Source organism: Sabethes cyaneus, chromosome 3 (genome assembly GCF_943734655.1).
Source record: "Sabethes cyaneus chromosome 3, idSabCyanKW18_F2, whole genome shotgun sequence".
Classification (NCBI taxonomy): Eukaryota; Metazoa; Arthropoda; class Insecta; order Diptera; family Culicidae; genus Sabethes; species Sabethes cyaneus.
In genome coordinates, this window is record NC_071355.1 from 200285817 (window position 1) to 200306517 (window position 20701).

The 20701-nt window shown below is 42.7% G+C and overlaps 1 protein-coding gene across 9 annotated transcripts in view; it reads left to right on the forward strand.

The window, feature by feature from the left end:
• Nucleotides 1-20701, forward strand: part of LOC128741541 (vascular endothelial growth factor receptor 1) — an 86867-nt gene that overhangs the window by 65084 nt on the left and 1082 nt on the right. For 8 of the 9 annotated variants that reach the window (XM_053837430.1, XM_053837428.1, XM_053837427.1 and 5 more), the window contains 9 exons: nucleotides 11123-11280; nucleotides 11363-11849; nucleotides 11910-12085; nucleotides 12302-12352; nucleotides 12778-14005; nucleotides 14072-14240; nucleotides 14849-14988; nucleotides 19887-20491; nucleotides 20545-20698. In XM_053837430.1, the coding sequence (XP_053693405.1) occupies nucleotides 11123-11280; nucleotides 11363-11849; nucleotides 11910-12085; nucleotides 12302-12352; nucleotides 12778-14005; nucleotides 14072-14240; nucleotides 14849-14988; nucleotides 19887-20491; nucleotides 20545-20698 (3168 nt within the window). The remainder of the gene's footprint in view (nucleotides 1-11122; nucleotides 11281-11362; nucleotides 11850-11909; nucleotides 12086-12301; nucleotides 12353-12777; nucleotides 14006-14071; nucleotides 14241-14848; nucleotides 14989-19886; nucleotides 20492-20544; nucleotides 20699-20701) is intronic. The other variant, XM_053837435.1, reaches the window with a different exon arrangement.

Consider the following 20701-nt stretch of genomic DNA (forward strand, 5'->3'; position numbering starts at 1 on the left):
AACTAACCCCGCTCCCCCTCTGCTCTGGTGTGATTGCACACACACGCACAAAACCGTTGAGACAACTGGGTGCAAGCAACATTCTTAATTCAAACATCCTCCCACCTGTTATGCATAAATAGCGCGATTAGAATCCTAACCCTTGTTTGCTCGGTTGGAAAATTGCAATAACACAAGTTTCCTTTGGAAGAAATGGTCCTTATCCTTATTTTTTATTTTTTTGTTTCGTTTTCGTGAATTAATAAGGTACTTTCCGCTATAATTCTATAGACTTTCCATATATAACATGCTCCAAAACAACCGTATCATCCCTACCAGGTACTGACATAGTGATAAGATCTGTTTTCGCGACTCACCGGGTAATAGTTGTATGCACTAATGCGCGCTCTCATCGCCTTTTGCTGTTCGCGCGCTCTACGCTCGCTGATAGATTGCCAATCGCAGCTAGGATCCAGCAGGCAGTAGAAGGGTGAATTGGAACATTTGCTCATATGGTTGCATCGTATCGTAACGAAGTATTGTTTTTTTTTGTTCTGTACTAATCCTTGGTAAAACGCGACTGAATTACTGCTGTACTTTATCCTACATCGATGTTTGTGTGGTAGCTTGTTTGCTGTTGTGTTACAGTTAGTTACATTTACTTTGTTACATTTACTATGAAACATGTTCTAAGCTATTTAGATTTCATTTTTTGGCAAAACGAAGTAAAAAAGTATTTACGACCGGAAGTCTTTTTCCTATGAGCTTATCACATAAGGCGTGAACGATCCTCTTCTGATCGTACTGTTAAATGCTGCGTTGCTATCGCTATCGCTAAAGGTTATCTCATGGGAAAAGCAGTTTTTATGAGAAAATTTGCTGCAAATAAAATGGCCATATAGTAATCTCAAATTCAAAACAAATTTGAAAGCAGTTTCCGTTTGTTAGAATACTACCACCACCGACAAGTCAGAAATCTAGCCATTTGTCAGAGTCGCTGGTCACTGGCATAAAATTGAAAAAAAAAAACTGTGCATGACCTGCATTTTAAACTACAGAGATGTCATAAACGTTCGAAGTATAGCCGAAAAAACTTTTCAGGGAAAAAACTTTCTGTTGAAGACTAGCTCACGAGTTTTATGTTTATGTATGCAATTGAGGGTGAGCAATTTGACCGACAGGCGGAGTACTATTTTCAGGAACGAACTGACGATGATAGCGATGCTAATGATAATGATGGAAATTTAAAAAAAAGCAGAAAGAGGAGGATATCATAGAATCTAATGACAGCCAAGAAGCGTAATGCTGAAAGCAGTGCTATGCAGACGATAGCAATTGGATCAAAAAAAGTTTCGATTATATGTAGGGGAGAGACGTCTACAGTGAGACACTTTTTTTCCAAAAATTTTAAAAATTTTTTGGTGATAGTTACCAACGAGGTCTTCAATTCATTTAAAAGGTATATCCTTCTAGTTGTCTGAAAAAAAGTTTCATCCCTTTCGATTAAAAGATAAAATAGTTACAAACGCAAATGTGAAGGTGTCTTTTTGGCTCACTGTTCCCCAGTAGGTGGGAAGAGTGAGACAACGAGTATGGAATACTGAGACACATATTAGAATTAAACCTAAACCATATTTTTTGTTTACAAAGAATAGTTTAGAGGTCGTACTGTTTTTTTTTGTGCATAAAGGATACATTATTGTTGTGCATTATTGAAAATTCCGATTTTTCTCACATCTACATTTATATTCATATGAAGGTCAAATCCTGGTTATCTGACCTTCAGCTTACACTTCAGAACTCATTTACAATCAATTTATATGGATTGAGTTACAATTCAACACAAATTTTTTGTTTTGAAAATTACCCACATCTGTTTGTCTCACTGTTCCCAATAGGAATGTTTTATAAGAAATAGTGAAATAGTGGTGTTAGCAAACAATTCGATGGTCTTATATTTTTTATTTTTATCTCTCATTCCTATGAGATGCCATGTAGTAAATTTAATTTGGATTAGTTATGCGATTTGCCGTTAAAAATCACCTGAAAATGATCGCAATAAAATTTACTTTGACCCCCCCAAAAACGACTTTTGTTGAAAAATATACTAAAAAATTAAAAAAAATTTCTCAAACTGTATTATGTGATATAGATTCACAAACCTTACTTTGCAGGAAAATATCATGGATCTTGTATGTTTTATGGCGAAGCTATTCCCGATGTCTCACTGTTCCTGTTGTCTCACTGTTGACTACTCTCCCCTATATTCAATATTTTACACAAATGGCTGGAAGGCTTTGACTAGCATATTTTTCTCCAAATATTTTAATAATATATTATAGGTTGAAAAAGGACCAAATTAGTCGAAAACTTACTCTGCACTAAAAAGGGCGCTTATGTTAATTGATAATCGAGCACTAATTTCTACAAATTCCTCACAAAACGACACAAGGGGTTGTAACGTTTTTCTCTAAATTCTCTTTTTGGATGTCTTTCATATGGATGGATCTTTCATATAACGATATCTTATATATAAAAATGGATTTCTGTCTGTCTGTCGGGATGTTCCTTATAGAATCGAAAACTACTGAACCAATCGGCGTGAAAATTTGCATCTAGAGGTTTTTGGGGCCAGGTAGTGTTCTTTTGATGGTTAGAGACCCCTCCCCCCACTAAGAGGAGGGGCTCCCATACAAATTAAACACAAATTTCTACATAACTCGAGAATTAATCAAGCAAATAGAACCAAATTTGGCATGTGAAGGTTTTTGATGGCAAGAATTTTTTCTATGGTGAATTAGGACCCCTCCGTACTTTAGGAGGGAGGGCTACTATCCAAATGAAATACAAATTTCCTCATAACTCGAGAACTAATCAATCAAATGGAACCATATTTGGCATGCGGGTGTTTTTGGAGACAAGAATTTTTTCTATGATGAATTAGGACCCCTTACCTTTTAAGGAGAGTGGGGGGGCTCCCATACAAATGAAATACAAATTTCCTCATAACTCCAGAACTAATCAAACAAATGGAACCAAATTTGGCATGTGAAGGTTTATGGAGGCAAGAATTTTTTCCATGATGAATTATGACCCCTCTCCACTTTAGTAAGGGGGGGGGGGGCTCCTATACAAATTAAATACAAATTTCCTCATAATTCGAGAACTAATCAATTAATTGGAACCATATTTGGCATGTGGGTGTTTTTGGAGGCAAGAATTTTTTCTATGATGAATTTGGACCCCTCCCCACTTTAGGAGGGGGGGCTCCTATACAAATGAAAAATAAATTTCCTCATAACTCGAGAACTAATCAATCAAATGGAATCAAATTTGGCATGTGAAGGTTCTAGAAGGCAAGAATTTTTTTATGATGAATTAGCATCCCTCCCCTTTTTAGGAAGGGGGGGGGGGCTCCCATACAAATGAAATACAAATTTCCTCATAACTTCAGAACTAATCAAGCAAATGAAACTAAACTTGGCATGTGGGTGTTTTGAGAGGCAATTTCTTTTTCTATGGTGCATGGAGATCCCTCCCCTCTTCAGGAGGAAAATTATGACCCCTCACCCCTATAAAAGGGGACGCTCCCATACAAATGAAATATGTACAAATTTCCTCATAACTAGAGAACTAATCAACCGAATGGAACCAATGTGAGGGGTTTTGGAAGTAGGATTTTTTTATGATGGTTTAAGTCGCCTCACCCCTGTGGTAGGGGGATAAGGACTCTCACACAAATAACACAGAATTTTTTGCGTAGCTCAAAAACTAATCGAACTCGAGAAATTTTAGATTCTTCCATAAAACATTCGTCAGGAACAAGATCGCCAAAACTATCAATTAGGTTTATTTATTTTCCTAGGTCTACTGACTTCTATTACTTTCTTTCAGTTGGGTCCGAACGAGCGACAGCGAGTAAGGAGAGAATAACCCCTGCGACATGATACTTTCCACGAAAACATTTTCCGTGAAATGGTACATCCCGCATACGGTTTTTCGCGAAATGGTATTCCGCGAAACTCTATATTCCGCGTTTGCGTATGCGGCGAAATGTTATATAATCATGGCGAATATTTTAATGCTATCCGCTTTATTGTATCAGGCTAAGCAATGGGGGTTGTTGTTTTCTACTTTACTATGAGGAAATTTTTTATATTAAACCACCCATGAACTCATCAGAAACTTGCAAAACTCGAGATTGTGACAAAGATCATCCGAGATTCAGGATTTATGTACAACACAGTTTAATTTGTGGCAATACGAAGTTTGTCGGGTTAGCTAGTAATATAATAAAATTGGACGATTAGCTGAGCATCAACTTCCAAATTAGTTTTATAAAATAATTTTTAGATGCTATTTCCAAGATTCTCTTTCCGCATATTTTCACCTCGTCATCCGTCTATTATAGTTAACTACCGAACGACATTTGTTGAGAACAGTTTATTTTTATTTATATTTATTTATTTATTTATATCCATTCGACCTGTTGAATCTCCATTGAACTGGATGAGGAAAGATGAAATAGAGGTCATTCTCTTGTTAGCATAAAAACCCTACCAACTCAAGTATTAAAAATTTGGGTTTTATTACACACTTACGATGGCATTTAAGACCTAGATTAGTCATGAAACCGCCATAAGAGTACAATAAAACTCAGATTGTTACTTGGGATCTGGCATTGGAGCGGAACTTATTAAAATGGGCCCGGACAAGTTGGCCGGCTATCTGCTGATTGTCAACTGATTGTCAAGAATTGGGATACAGAACGACTACCGGAGGAGTAGAAAGACGCGGTTATTTGCCCTATATACAAGAAAGACGATAAGCTGGATTGTGAGAACTATCGACCGATCACTATCCTGAATGCCGCCTACAAAATGCTGTCCCAAGTCATCTTCCATCGAGTTATCAGGCCGGCTTCATGGAGGGTCGGTCTACAAGGGACTAAATCTTTACCCTGCGGCAGATCCTCCAGAGGTGCCGAATTCCAATCCCTCACGCATCACCTGTTCATTGATTTCAAAGCAGCATATGATAGTGTAAACCGACAACAGCTGTGGAAAATTTTGGACGAGAACGGCTTTCCGAGTAAGCTTATCATGGCTACGATAGATAGGATCCAGTGCTGGGTGACAATTTCGGCTGGTTTGTCGGACCCATCCGAATCTCGCAGGGCACTTCGACAAGGAGAGCTTTTTTCCTGCCAGCTATTCAACATTGCGCTTGAAGGTATTATAAGACGTGCGGCAACCGAAATGCAGTGCAGAATTTTCAATAAATCCAGTCAATTAATCAGCTTTTCTGACGACGTGGATGCTCTCAACAGAACATTTGAGGCGATGGAAGATCAATACACTAGACTAAAAGGCGAAGCATAGAAGATTGGTTTGAAGATAAATACGTCTAAAACGAAGTGTTTGCTGGCGGGCAGAGCCGAGCGCGACTGGGCCCGCTTGGGCAGTACCGTGATAATCGCCGGGATGAGTTTGAGGTAGTCGACGAGTTCGTATACGGCTCACTGGTAACAGAGGACATTAAAATACCAGCCATGAGATTAAAAGGCGTATTATCAGCGGAAGTCGAGCCTACTACGGACTCCACAAACACTTGCGGTCGAACAATCTGAGCCCCCGTACAAAGTGCACACTGTACAAAACGCTAATTAGACCGGTTGTCCTCTACGGGCGTGAAACGTGGACATTGTTAGAAGATGACCTACGAGCACTCGGAGTTTTCGAACGACGGGTGCTAAGAACCATCTTTGGCGGGGTGCAAGAGAACGATGTAGGGAGGCGAAGAATGAACCAGGAGCTCGTGCGTCTTTACGGCGCACCCAGTACTCAGAAAGTGGTTCTGAACGGATACGTTGGGCAGGACATGTTGCTGGAATGCCCGATAACTATCCTGTAAAAATAGTTTTCGCATCGAATCCGGTAGCAATACGACGAAGAGGGGCACAGTGAGCAAGATAGTAAATCCAGGTGGAGCGAGATCTGGCGATCACAGGGTGCTCGCGTGACTACACACTTAAAAAAAAGTACCGATTTCGGTAAATTATCGTAAATTTTACCGAACACTGAGCAGCAGAACGTTCGGTAAATCTTTTTATGATGCCAAACATTACGTAACAAACATCCGTAATCGTCGATTGGCACCATTGAATTTTACCGAACGTTCGGCTGCTCAGAGTTCGGTAAAAAAATTTAAGTGTGTAGAGACCAGCTGCCGCGGACCAAAATAGATGGAGACTTGTCATAAGACGTTAGGCCAATTAAGTAAGTAAGAGGTGACACCGATCAGGATACGAAGAAGCGTTTACAGAATCACACCAAGGGAGATCACGTAATGCTAAGCGAATGAATCTCTTCTGCACTCGTCCAATTCTCGTAGTTCAGACAATTTGATAAGGAGACCAAACCAGACATGCGTTGTACAATTGCGGACTCATCAAAGACCAATATAGAGCTTTTAAACAGCATGGATCCTAAAAATCCCGTCCGATTTTGGATATAAAACTGAGCAACCAAGGGTTGCTTTGGAAATAAGAGCCGAGCGATTCACATTAAAACTAAGATTGGGATCAAAAACAACGCCCAGGTCGTTGACATTATCGGTTCTATATTGAATACCTAACCATCAACGTTGTTCTCGAACAATATAGAGCTGATAGTTCAGTGGAATGTCATAACCCGACACTTTACCGAACTTACCGCGATGAGCCGGTCCTTGGGACACCAATGACACCAACACCAATGACACCAACGAAAATATCCAGCAGCTTTTGTGAATTACAGCAGTTGTCGATGGACCGAATGGCGAGACATAATTTTAAATCGTCCGCGTACATTAATTTACATCCAGCGCTTAAAAGTAAAGTTACGTCGTTGAAATCAACGAGAATAGCGAAGGGCCAATGTTGCTGCCTTGTGGTACACCTGATTTGTTGATGAATGCAGAGGATAGACATGAGTTTAGCTGTACACGCAGTATTCGATCGCTCAAGTAGAAACTTTACCGCTCGACGAAACGTTGCGATGCACCAATCCGGGCAAAAGTATTCGATGATCAAAGTTGTCAAACGCAGCCTTCAGATCTATTTCTGCTTTACATGTGAGATGCAAGTCGACGTGAAATGGAAAAGATTAGTGCAAGCGGATTGTCCTGGCATAAATCCATGTTGATTGAAGGAAATGCAGCTTTTCGTATGGGAAAGAACAGCCCAAAAAACATTTTTGTTGTATAATAGCTTATCAAGCACTTGTTTTTTGGAAATTAGCTGTATAATGGTTGAATAAGTTGCTCTTCAAATAAAATGTTTGTTGGGAACAGTGCTTACAATCATTTCAAAAGCCTTACACGATGAGGAGAGGCTAGTTATCCCACGATAATTTCTTATGCTTTGCTGGTCACCGCTTTTGAATACTGAGAACATGTAAGATTTGCTTCCAAATCGCCGCCAAATCCAAATTTTCTTTGTTCGATCTGTTAAATATACGACATAACGGTTCTGCCAAAACATCTGCAAAATGGTAGGTGAATAATTCAATTATTGCTGAAATCCCATCTTGACCAGCCGAAAACGAAAATTTTAGTTTTTTTTTGCGGCGAGTACAATCATATCTGTTGTGATTTCAAATGTGCTCAAATCAACTAAGTTAAGTGGTAAAGATTCTCTGAGATACAGGCAATCTCAGTGTTCAACTCAGAGGCAGTACTGTTGGCAGAAACTGAAGCGAAAAACCTTGCAAACAGTTCGCACGAGTTCAATATCGATATTGCTCCAACACCATCGAGACAAACATGCGAGGAAATAACAGAATTTTTTCACTTGGAATTCACAAAATTGCAAAATTGCTTTGGGTTCCGGCGGATATTAGTTTGCACTCGCAAGACAAACAAACATAGTTTTTGTATAATCTGGCATTCAGTCATCGAAAATCTGAACTTGTGGGCTTCATGGGGATTCGCACAACTACGGACCAGATTTTACCATACGACAGAAATGCCTTCAGAAATGCTGAGAGTATGACGTGCGAACGTGTCATAGCTTTATTGATTTCAAAGCAGCATACGATACAGTCGATCGAGGCCACTATTTTACCACTATTTTATTAATTGTTCACTTTTATACATCGTATTTTTGACATAATTTAATGCTGCTCTCCATATGGGTGGCTGTTGGGAGAGGACGATCCGGTCCGTGAAATCAGGGCTGGTTCGTATCTCAGTAAAGCGAAAGCTGGATAAAGTTTAACATGGGTTTAACAGCAGCTGAAAGCATGATTAACTCCAGACCATTGACGTTCATACTATTGAAAACGACCGATCAGAAGTCATCAGAACGCCAAATCATTCGATTCGTTGGCTGGTAAAATACCTGCTAACAAATTTAAGGACGTGGAACCGATCAAAGCGAGGTGTCGTCGTTGTTAATAAAAACATTACAAACGAGTGATTCAATTCAATCCCGGGAAAAGATGGAGTAACACGTCGGGCGGAAGTACTGTTCAAAATCAGGGGCTATTTTGAACAGATCTTTTACAAAGAGAGCTGCGTCGGACCTGCAAGAAGCTAGTAATGCTGAAAGTAAGCCAGAAAGGACAGCAACGCGTAGGGGAGGATGCCCAACACAGTAGCCCACTAATAACCTAGATTTTCAACCTAGCCTGGACTTGAGAAATGCATCTCGGTCGTCTTATGGCCTAGATGGTTTGTTCCGACAACTCTGGTTAGGACGTAAAAAGACCAACTGTGGCATTCAAAGTATACATTGCCTTGGATAATTAACAAGGTGGAGAGAACGGCTATAATTGGAGATAGTACTGGCAGAGAGAAACGAGTGGGTAAAGCAGAGTAAGCTTTGAAAAAGGGTAAACCCCGATTACACACAAGCACGCATATAATTAATAAGTATATTGGTCACTCAATAGCGATTATACCAAAAAGAAATCCAGCCAGTAATAGCGTATTTCCGTTTCTTGGACGAATAAAGAACTGACGTTACGCTTGTTTTGTCGAAAACGAAGATGATACTGCATCGGGGCTCGCGAACCACCATCGAAGCTGATGGTATCGTTGTTAGAAGCCCATTTGGGGAAAACTGTCCAAAACAATCACTTGCTAAAACTATGGTAAACCATTTTTGGTGCAGGGACTTGTCGACGGTTTGCCCGTGAATCAAATCGTACACTCATTGGTATAGCCAATTCGTTGTAGGTTATGTGGGCGAAGCACGAACTGAAAAATTAAATTGACAGAATTTATATTGACTTGAGAAGTCAACTTCACATATGTTCAAACACAGCGTTGGTTTAATCTCTGCTGCTGGTCCCCATATGGGTGGCTCTTGGGAAAGGATAATACGGTCCGTCAAATCAACGCTAGCATTTATTTCAGTAAGGCGAAAGCTGGATGATAAATCGTTTTTCGTGGTACTGGCAGCAGCTGAAAATATAATTAATTCCAATTCATTCACGTTCATTCCATTGGAATTGACCGACTAGGAGTCATTACCGCCGAATCATTTTTACTGTTCAATTCTAGTGGTTGACTGGGGGAATGCCTGCTAAGAATTTTAAGAACATGAAGCCTATCAAAGCAAGATATCCTGTTGTCGTAGTGGATGAAAACGTTAGAAACCACTGCATATGTGGACGAATAAATGATTCAATCCAATCCCGGAAAAATATGGAGTAATGCATCAAGCGCAAATGCAGACATTAGGGGAGGATTTTGAACAGGTCTATTACAAGGTTAGCTGTCCCGGAGATAAAGGAAGCTGATGATGCTGAAAGTGAGCCGAAAAGGACAGCAACGCGTGGGTCACCATAGTGGCCCGCTGATAACAGCCAACGCCATCAGCAGTTACTGAGCAATCAGTATTCCACGAAATCAGTAGCAACGAACCTATCTCAATTCCGTAATGAATTTTTGAACCTAGTTTGGACCCGGGAAATCCATCTTGGCCATTATGGCCTAAATGGTTGATTCCGACATCTCTGGTTAGGATGCAGAAAGACCAACGGTGGCACTCAAAGTATACATTGTCTTGCATAATTAACAAGCTGGAGAGAGCATAAGAGGCGCTCTCCACTTAGCTAAATGCGTTTATCAACATATCCGACCAGGTCGCATGGATGAACTCAAGAACGAAGGAAACAACAGGGTTTCTCAGGCAGGGCAATATACTTGTATGTTCTATTACTAAAAAACCTTTTCCAACTATTTCCTAGCTCTGGACTAAATTTTAAATCAAAAACATTAATGGCAAAGTGCATTGAGTCCACCTATTACTATGCAAAGGATTCAATAGCATTTTGCAACCGAAACCACACAGACCAAAACCAACACTGATTAATGGAAAACTTGCTCAGTTAATAGAAAAATGGCACGCAACAGACAAACATAACAGTGCTGATATGCTGTTTATTGTATTTCGACACGAAATTCGCACGGTACAGATAGAAGTTCCATGCCGGTGGGACGTCTTCCATTCCAATCTATTCCGATATTCTGTTCTGAAAGAATGGTGGAAAGGTCGTGCAATAATTTATTCATGGGGCAGAGATGCATCATCTGTGGTTTATTGATTTTCGTTTCGAAAGGTACGAAGCATACCGAAAAAAAAATTCAAACTGTTCTTTTATGTATGCCCAGGTTTAATTTAGCCAGGTAAATTATTCGTAAATCAGTGTTAAAAACTTTTCGTAATGAAAAAAAAATATATACATAAACATAATCATCATTGAAACATTTTGAATTTCATTAAACTTTACATTTGCGTCATCGTTTCATGTTTTAAATAGTATCATTATGTTTCCGTGAATATTATTACTCATCAGTTACGTATTTCTTGAATCTAACCATGCATGTTTAGCTTGATTCTAATACTCATTTCCGTTTCTATTTATGTCTACCTAATTATTAAATCGCTGTAGTTCGTTCAGTTTGCTGATTGTTACCGCCATTTTTTTTTGTAAACCGCTTATTGAGTGAAGTTCTGAGCCAGCTAACATTGCTTTTTTCGTTTACCACCAATTTCGTGCACCATCGCTTTGGTGTGACTTCCGAATTTGATGATTTTAATAATATCATCTCCCGCGTCGGTGATGTTCGACGAATCAAACGCCGAATGATGCAGCGGTTACCGAGTACATCCAGAAGCCGCGTGTCGAGAGCAAAGCGGGAGAGTATGTTAAGCAGGGGGAAAATATTCAACTGACCTGTTCACTGGACGTGTCCGAGGGAGTTAAATTCGATATGCGATGGATTTTGCCGACGAAGCGGTTGGCCCAAAATGTGAGTTGTTTGGCCGTGCGCCTCCATCGCAACTGGTACAATGTGATCGCATGGTTATTGACAAAAAATTTCTCATTTTCAGGACTCCCGTACCACCGTTAGTCGAATATCCGTGGTTCCTCATCCAAATCGGCCAAACTATGTAATTGGTACCAACGAATTGACCATCCAGCAAAGTGTAGGATCAGACACCGGTTTTTACAAGTGTGAAGTTCAAGATCATCACAAGCACGTGAATCATCGATCCGCTCGTATTGTCATCGTAGAGCAGGATGCTGCATTTATTAATCTTACCGAAGACAACGGCTTGGAGTTGATAAATACCACCATAAGGCGGCCAATCAAAATTATAATAAAGTACAGTGCCCATCCTAAACCAATGTTTCACTGGATTAGAGACGGTGGTGAGGAGGCCCTCGAAGCGGGTGACAAATATGAAATTTCCGAGGACAATAAGCAAGTGACGCTGATCATCAAACATCCGAGCGTGTATGATACTGGAGTTTACTCACTGCTTGCGGAGAACGAAGGGGCCAACGCCACCTATCATATGAAAGTTTTCGTTAGAGGTGAGTAACTAGGCATGGCTTCCGGCTGAAATGATCGAAAAAAAATTAATTCAATTACAGAAAAACCGGTTCTTACAATGAATTCAATTTTTGCGCGTCCCAAGGAAATGGTGACGTATGTGTGTTCCTCAGTCGGCTACCCGAAGCCGAATATGCGATTTGTTTTTATGCCCTGTACCGGTGAACCATGGACCAACTGCTCGAAGCCAATCCAACCGAAAAATATTAAAGAATACGTAAGTATGCAAACGTTAACCCATCTATCACAAGTCGATGTAGTCAAACCTCTTCCCCCCGAAAAGTACCAAACTTAGCAAAACGTCCCGAGTGAATTGAGCGTCTTTTAGCAGCAAAATCCCGACTTTCCTCTCTCTAAATTATCACCGTATACATTCTACTTCTATTGGCTTAAACCATTTAAATCGCAAATTCTCCACCTCTGCCAAACACAGACTGCTCGATTAGTTGCTTGGGCTGAACCGGACGAAGTAGTCATGCTGCGGGTAAGTCGACGTAGAGTCATAGTAGAGTGCGCTGTTCTGCCTGTTTAAATCCATGGCGGTACGGCTGGTGCAAAATAAACATTTCCCTTGCTTTTACAACCACCCACCCATCCACACGCTCACCTGTCTGGGCGTCATCAATAAGACGTCCCGGATAAAAGTTGCATGTTGCTGCTACACCGTCCGTCTGCATAGAGCTTTTTCGCAATCAAAATTTGCACCACCGTTTAACCCCTGTTATGTTGTCCTTCCACATTCTCGTCGCTTAATCCGGTAGCTGAGCTTACAGTATGTGTTTTGTGGGTCGTCCGGCTGCGGTTGATGGTGTTGGTCAAAAACCCCTCTTTCCCGAAATGCGCGACTGGAAGTTCCTCCTTTTAATGTTTCGTTCAAGCAAATCTTCCCTAAACCTAACCTCATTTCAGGGAGTTCGACTGCAAGATAGTGGTAAAAATAAGGAAATCTTCACCGTCGAACAGTACAGTTTCCAGGCCGATACGGCTGGCTATGTTGGCTGTTACGCGGCCAACAGTGAAGGACAGGACTTTGTCAAAGCTGATCTGCTGATCAGTGACCTAGACGAGCCGGTTACGATTACGCAGGAAACACCGAAAACGGACGTCACTCGTGGTGATCGCGTGGAAATAGTATGCGCCGCATCCGTATACAACCATACCAGTCAGCTGTCGTTCTTCCGCAATGACATCGAACTCTTCGAGGACAGTTCGAATGATATCACAATACAAGATTGGTACGAAACCTATGCCTTCCGCCGAAGGCTTATTATCGCCGATGTTGACAAAAATCACGAAGGCGACATTCGCTGTCAAGCGAATGTGGCCAACTCGGAGCTGGTCGAAAGTAAAGAAATTAGATTGGTCGTCCATGAACCGATTGCTCCGAAAATTCTCGAAGGAAGCGACACGGTTGAGCTGGAGCTGGGAATGGGAGACACCAATCAGTTCCAGTGCAGCGCCGAAGGTATGCCACATCCGACGGTCGAATGGTTGAAGGATGGCGCACCGATGGACTTCGAAAACGACACGAGGATTCTGCTCATCAACGGAACAACGGTTTTCTTCCAATTTTTGAAAGCCGAAGACTCGGCGGAGTACGCGTGCCGCGTGCAGAACAAAGTCGGTCACGCGGAAAAGCGATGGAACTTGCGGGTGAAAACCGTAACCATTCGAAGAACCTGGATCTATCTGGTTCTATCGTTGCTGGTAGTATTATTCTTAGCTGTGATTCTTATCTCATTGTTTTACTATAAGAAGAAAAAAGAAGTTACGGCTATGAAAGAAGCTGGTCTTGCTAATTTCGAGGAAGGAAATTTGGAGCAAATGAATCCGGACATTTCACTGGACGAGCAAGCAGATCTGCTTCCGTACAAAACCGAGTACGAATTCCCCAAGGAAAAGTTGAAACTGGGAAAACAACTGGGCGCAGGAGCTTTCGGAGTGGTAATGAAAGCTTCGGCTCAAGGTATTATGGTTAACGAGGATGAAACGGTCGTCGCTGTCAAGATGGTGAAAAAGCAAACCGATAACGAAGTGATGCGAGCTCTGATATCCGAACTTAAAATAATGGTCCACTTGGGACAACATTTGAACGTCGTGAATTTGCTGGGAGCCGTCACGAAAAACATTGCCAAACGTAAGATTATTTCCAAAAGAAACTGACTAATATTCGTCGATCATTCAATGTGATTTTTATTTGTAGGTGAGCTCATGGTAATAGTAGAATATTGCCGCTTTGGCAATGTGCAAAACTTTTTGCTTAAGCATCGACCGTACTTCATCGACCAGATCAACTCCGATACGGGCGAAATAGATCATAGTATCGAGAAAAACCAATTCCGTTGGTCCAAAGCTGGTTACATGTATAACAGGTAAAGTTTTCGATTACTTACCTAATGTCATTTGTTTTTTGAGGTGAATGTTTCAACTAATTCGATTGTGTTTGAATTTGCGATAAAATAAAACGAAACAATAGAAGTTAGTGAATATACTACTAAAAAGTTTTACCCATATTTCTATTTTCATATCGATCGATCGATTGCCTGCTCTTTGGGATATCTAAACCGCATTCTAACCCTACTACCATGGAACTTTTACCATCCTTTATCAACATCCGATCGTATTTTCTCTTGGACTCCATCCCTGTGCAAACGTGTTCTAACCCATACCACGCTGCCCATTCGTCAATCTGGTGTATGTGTTTTGTGTTTATGCTACTATTGCTACTACTACTACCACTATTACTACTGCTAATCATTGGTGTTGGGTTATCTATCGGTAATGCAATTGTATTACTGCTGTTCTGTGAATTCATGAAGAGCAGTCAGGGCTTGAAGTATGTTAATCTCTCGTTTTCTACGAACAATGTAAATGCCAACGCTGTCCACGGTCAAATCAACAACAACAACAACAACAACCATTACGATCATCCAACGCGACGGGCCAACAACGATCCAATCTATTGTAATTACATCAACAGTAACAATAGCAACTCGGGAAACTACACCAATCCGAAGAATCACCTTAACTCGAAGGGTTATGTCAGGCATTCCGGCATCCAAAACATGGCCATGGTCGACAGCTGCAACACGGAGGCCACCGTTATGACGTCCATTGAGGGTAAGTTTTTGTATCCTATTGTCACCCATTTATCCACCAGTTTCGACTGAAATCGATATTTTCCTTGATTTCCTTGAGTTCGATTGAATTATTGCACTATTTTAGCAAAGTTATCGTACAGTCCGCGTTATCAATAAAACTAAACTTTTAAATGTCAGTAAGTAAGTAAGTAACTAAGTTTTAAATGTCAATTCTGTATAGCTTTACCCATGTACTGACTTAAATTGAAAGAACAGATTAAATTTTGGTTTAATGGTAATCTTCAAGCTTCTGCTAAACCGATTATTATCGATCAAATGTTAAACGCAGTTATTTGGCGGTCTGCAGCTGCACTCTGTACAGATCAGGTCGGACATTTTTAGATTAGCTTCCATTCCATTGCTTTCACGCCATTCCAGAAGCAGGACAATGTCTTTCTGGAGATAACCAAAGTTATCGCACGGAGACGGAAAAAGTTGAGATCATCAGCAAAAATAAGTTATGGTATTTTTAATAAGCTGTACGAATCATCGACGAAAAATAGAAAGAATAGCGGTCTCAGATGGATACCCTCTGGAACGCCCGAAGAGATATTGTACGGGCTGTCTTCGAAATTACATTTGTCCACTGTGCCTCTCCGTTACCTATTGAGACGTGCGCCGATGCAGCGATGGCGTCCGAATCGACATCCATCCCTTTACTGCCATCTTCATTGAATTCCTTTGTGAGAGCGAATATTTACTACGTTTACTTCGAGCACAATCTACTTAAGTACTCCCCGATGATGGATCTACCTTACTCCAACGGAGAGTTTCATGGCGATGGAAATTTCTCCGACATCGATTCTTAAGCGGTCGTGTGCAGTGTTTCGTGAACCGTTTAACTCCTATTTTTCTCTGCATTCACCTTATGTACTCTCGAAACGGTGGACCTGCTCTACACCGACGAAGAGCTTCCCGACGATAAAACGTCCCCCGAACCGACCGAAAACCCACTACTTCTTTCACGGCTCGCCTCTTGGTCTTCCCGCCATTTTCACTGTAGCGCCAACATAGTTTGCGTAAAAGCACCACGTATTTTCGTCGCGACACATTTTGTTGATGATATTCTCTGGACTAGTATCGCTCCACTGGTGACAAACATTGCGCTTCGAATTGAGCCGAAACGTGCACCCCTATTCTGTATTTCGAACGGGTTTATGTTTCGTTCGAAAAAACAGCGGTTCGAACGAAAGATCTTCATATGAAAAAACAACTCGAACGAAATATTTACCAAGTCGATCGAAATATTTCAGCTCGTTCGAAATACAGAATATGGGTGGTGTACAGTCAAAGACCACGTGCTCCGGTGTTTCTTCAATGTTAGCACATTCCAGAAAGAGAGGAGAATCTACGTATCCAAATCTATGGAGGTACTTTCTGTAACAACCATGACCTGACAGGAATTGTGCCAGGTGTAAGTTAATTTCTCCATGCTTCCTGTCCGACCAGGTAAACACTTCGGGATCAGCCGATGTGACCGTCTTGCGTTCACAGTTCCTAGTCGTCTTAGAAGTCGCAAATCGCTTTCGACCTGGTCGAGCCATCGTGCACGTTGGCCCCCCCTGTTCCTGGTGCCGGTGGGGTTGTTAAAGAGGACTATTTTCGTCGTACTGTCGTCGGGCATCCTTACGACGTGTCCGGCCCACCGTAGCCTGCTAACTTTCGCTAGATGTACGATGGGAGTCTCCCCAAGCAGTGCCTCTAGCTCGTGATTCATACGCCTCCGCCACTCTCCGCTTTCAGTTTGTACTCCGCCAAATATCACCCACAGCACTTTCCGCTCGAACACGGCAAGGGCGCGTATGTCCTCCGTGAGCAGCGTCACGGCTTCAAGTCCATAAAGAACTACCGGTCTAATAAGGGTTTTGTACATTGTTAGCTTCGTGCGGCAGCGTATGATTCCTGATCGTAGCGTTTTACGAAGGGCAAAGTAGGCCCGATTTCCCGCTTGGATGCGCCACAGGATCTCCTTACTAGTGTTGTTGTCCGCGGTCACCAGCGATCCCAAATACACGAACTCCTCTACCACTTCTAGTTCGTCGCCGTCAACGGTTGCCGTCCGTGGGAGGCGCGCGTTTGTTTCCTTTGAGCTTCTTCCTTTCATGTATTTGGTCTTCGACGCATTTATTTTTAGCCCAATTCTCTTAGACTCCGCTTTGAGTCTGGCGTAGATTGCCTCCGCCGTCGCAAAGTTCCTGGCAATGATATCGAAGTCATCTGCAAAGCCTAGAAGTTGGCTACTCTTGGTAAAAATCGTGCCTCTCTTTTCGATGCCCGCTTGCGGATCATCCCCTCAAGAGCGATGTTGATGCTGTTCAACCATGCAGGATGCAGGATAAACCGTCACCTTGTCTCAACCCTCGCCGCGTCTCGAAGGGATACGAGAGTATCCCAGAGATGCGTACGAAACACATCACTCGATCCAATGTCGCTCTGATCAGTCGCGTCAGTTTGTCCGGAAAACCGTATTTGTGCATTATCTGCCATAGCTTGTCGCGATCGACTGTATCGTATGCTGCTTTGAAATCAATAAAGATGTGATGCGTGGGCACGTTGTACTCCCGACATTTCTACAAGATCTGTCGGATGGTAAAAATTTGGTCCGTAGTTGCGCGAGCACCCATGAAACCGCCTGATAACTCCCTACGAAACCTTGTGCTATCGGTGACGGCAGGCGTAACAGGATCTGGGAGAGTACCTTGTAGGCGGCGTCTACTAGCGTAATACCACGATGGTTGCAGCAGTCTAGCCGATCACCCTTTTTGTAGATGGGACAAAGCACTCCTTCCATCCATTCCTCCGGTAGCTTTTCCTCTTCCCAAATCCTCGAAATGACCCAGTGTAGAGCCTTTGCTAGCGTTTCTCCGCCATGTTCATAAAGCTCTGCCGGTAGGCGGTCCTTCCCAGCGGCTTTATTGGTCTTCAGCAGCCCGATTTCTCGTTTGACTTCTTAGAGATAAGGTGCTAGACATTACTATGGGCGCTCCTAGGTTATTTTCCGTTTCACCTCCTTCTGCGACTTTGCCATTGAGGTGTTCATCGAAGAACTGCTTCCATCTGTCGACCACCTCGTTTGTGATTAGATTCCCTCCCTCGTCCCTACACATGTCAGGTTTCGGTGTGTAGTCCTTCCGTGTTTGGTTCACCTTCTCATAAAATTTGCGCGTGTCATTAGCTCGGAATAGTTGCTCTAATTCTTCACGATCTCTGTCCTCCTTTTGGCGCTTTTTTCTCCTCAGGATCGTGGTCAACTGGTTCCTAGCTCGTCGGTATTTGGCCAGGTTCTCTCTAGTGGCAATACTTAGATAATTTTTACAAGCATTTTTTTCTCCTCCACCGCTTGTTGGCATTCCCCATCAAACCAATCATTTTGTGTACTTCGAGGCCCAATACCTAGTGCCGCGGTAGCGGCCTCTCCGATAAGAGCGTATTCTGCCCCAACCGTCAACCGAGGTTTGAAGCACCTAACTCCTCGGAAGAAGGCAGTGCCTCATCCAGTACTCGCGTGTAGTTCTCGGCAGCTTGTGGGGTATCTAGCTGCCTGATGTTCAGCCGAGAAGGGGCGGCTTTGACGTGTCCGGTATACGGTGGACAGCTTTGAGCGAACATGTACTGCTACTAGGTAACGGTCAGAATCAATATCCGCACCCCGACGGGAGCGTACGTTCGTGATGTTAGAGAAAAACCGGCCCTCTATGAGAACGTGGTCAATTTGGTTCATTGTGCGTTGGTTAGGTGATCTCCAGGTGGCTTTGTGGATATCCTTGCGCGGGAAAAATGTGCTTCGGATCACCAGGCCTTGAGAAGCTGCGAAGTTTATACATCATTGGCCGTTATCGTTTGTGTCGGTGTGCAGGCTATGGGGTCCTACCACCGGTCTACACATTTCTTCCCTACCGACCTGGGCGTTCATATCCCCGATGACGATCTTGATGTCCCGTGACGGGCGACTGTCGTACGTTGCCTTCAGCCTCGCGTAGAATGCTTCTTTCTCATCGTCGGGTCTACCTTCGTGCGGGCAGTGCACGCTAATGATGCTATAATTGAAGAAACGGCCCTTTATCCTCAATACACACATTCTCTCGTTGATCGCCTTCCAATCTATCACGCGATCCTGCATTCCGCCCAGCACTACAAAGCCCGTTCCCAGTTCGTTGGTAGCGCCACCGCTCTGGTAAAACTGGGCCTTTCCGCCACGGATCTTCCATACCTTCTCTCCTTTGCGACAGATTTCCTGCAGAGCTACGATGCCGAGTTTGCGGGGTTCCAGCTGTTGAATCAGCACCCGCTCGCAACCTGCGAAATTTAGCGATCTGCAGTTCCAAGTCCCGAGTCTCCATTCGTCGTCCTTGTTCCGTCGCCTAGGTCGATGCCGAATATTCCGCTTCGAATATGCTTGAATGTTGTTAGTTGTAATTTAATTTAGGTGTATAGCCGTATTGGGGCAACACTACCGAGTCTCGCGATGGGGCTGCCATCTTATAGTGCCGAGACTGACTATACCTCCTTCCCGGGTAGTATGCGACCTTAGTTTCCACCGGGGTTGGTTACCAGATCTCCGCTAAGGTTGCTCGTATTCCGGCTGGTACCATGATGGGGTCGGGATCGGAGTTGCTGGATAAGAGGCTAACGACCACTATGGGTCTATATTCCGCATTATCCAGCCGTTTACCAACCATTCCAAGTCATCCATTAAAGTTAATTCAGTTCCTTGCACGAATTAATTGTTCGAGAGGTAATAATTGCGTTGTCATTACAACAATGAAGTTTTCCTACGCCCGACATTGAAGAATTTCCCTCCTTCTTTGATCACCATCATAACAAGATGGTTGTAATTCAAGCATGTAAATAATATTGAAACATTTTTTTAATTCGCAGGAGAAGAACTAAATACCAACAATACGGTTAATTCGAACGAACCTTTATGGCGCTCCAACTACGGCATGGATTACAAGGGACCCGCCCGATCGGTGACAACTACCGATCTGGTCTGTTGGGCATCGCAAGTGGCCTGCGGCATGGAATACCTAGCGTCACGAAAAGTCCTTCATGGGGATTTGGCAGCCCGTAATATACTGCTATGCGATGACAATGTGGTCAAAATCTGCGACTTTGGTTTGGCCCGATCCATGTACAAGAGCGATAACTACAAGAAAAAGGGCGAAGCTCCCCTGCCCTTCAAGTGGCTTGCACTCGAATGTATTAGTGACAACATCTTCGGAACCTACTCGGATGTGTGGGCCTACGGTATTGTTTTGTGGGAATTTTTCTCTCTAGCTAAGGTTCCCTATCCGGGAATGGAGGCCAATCAGGAGTTGTACAATAAGTTACGCGATGGTTATCGAATGGATAAACCCCAGTACGCTAATCAGGATGTCTACGATATTATGCTAAACTGTTGGAACGTGAAGCCAGATTCGCGTCCCTCGTTCAAAGATCTGAAGAGTCGATTCAACGCAATGCTGCCGGAGGAACTGCGAAACGTAAGGGTTTTATACCGGAATTTAACATGATGCTAACCTAGTAATATTTTTAGCACTATATCGATCTCAACGAGCCATATCTAGCTATGAATGCAGAAAAGGAGCAACGAGGAGAGCCAGATTATCTAGCAAGTCTTGGACCCCCGGAAGAACAGGCCCCCTCTGCGCCTAACTATGTGAATGGAATCATTCTACCGTTGCCACCAAGTA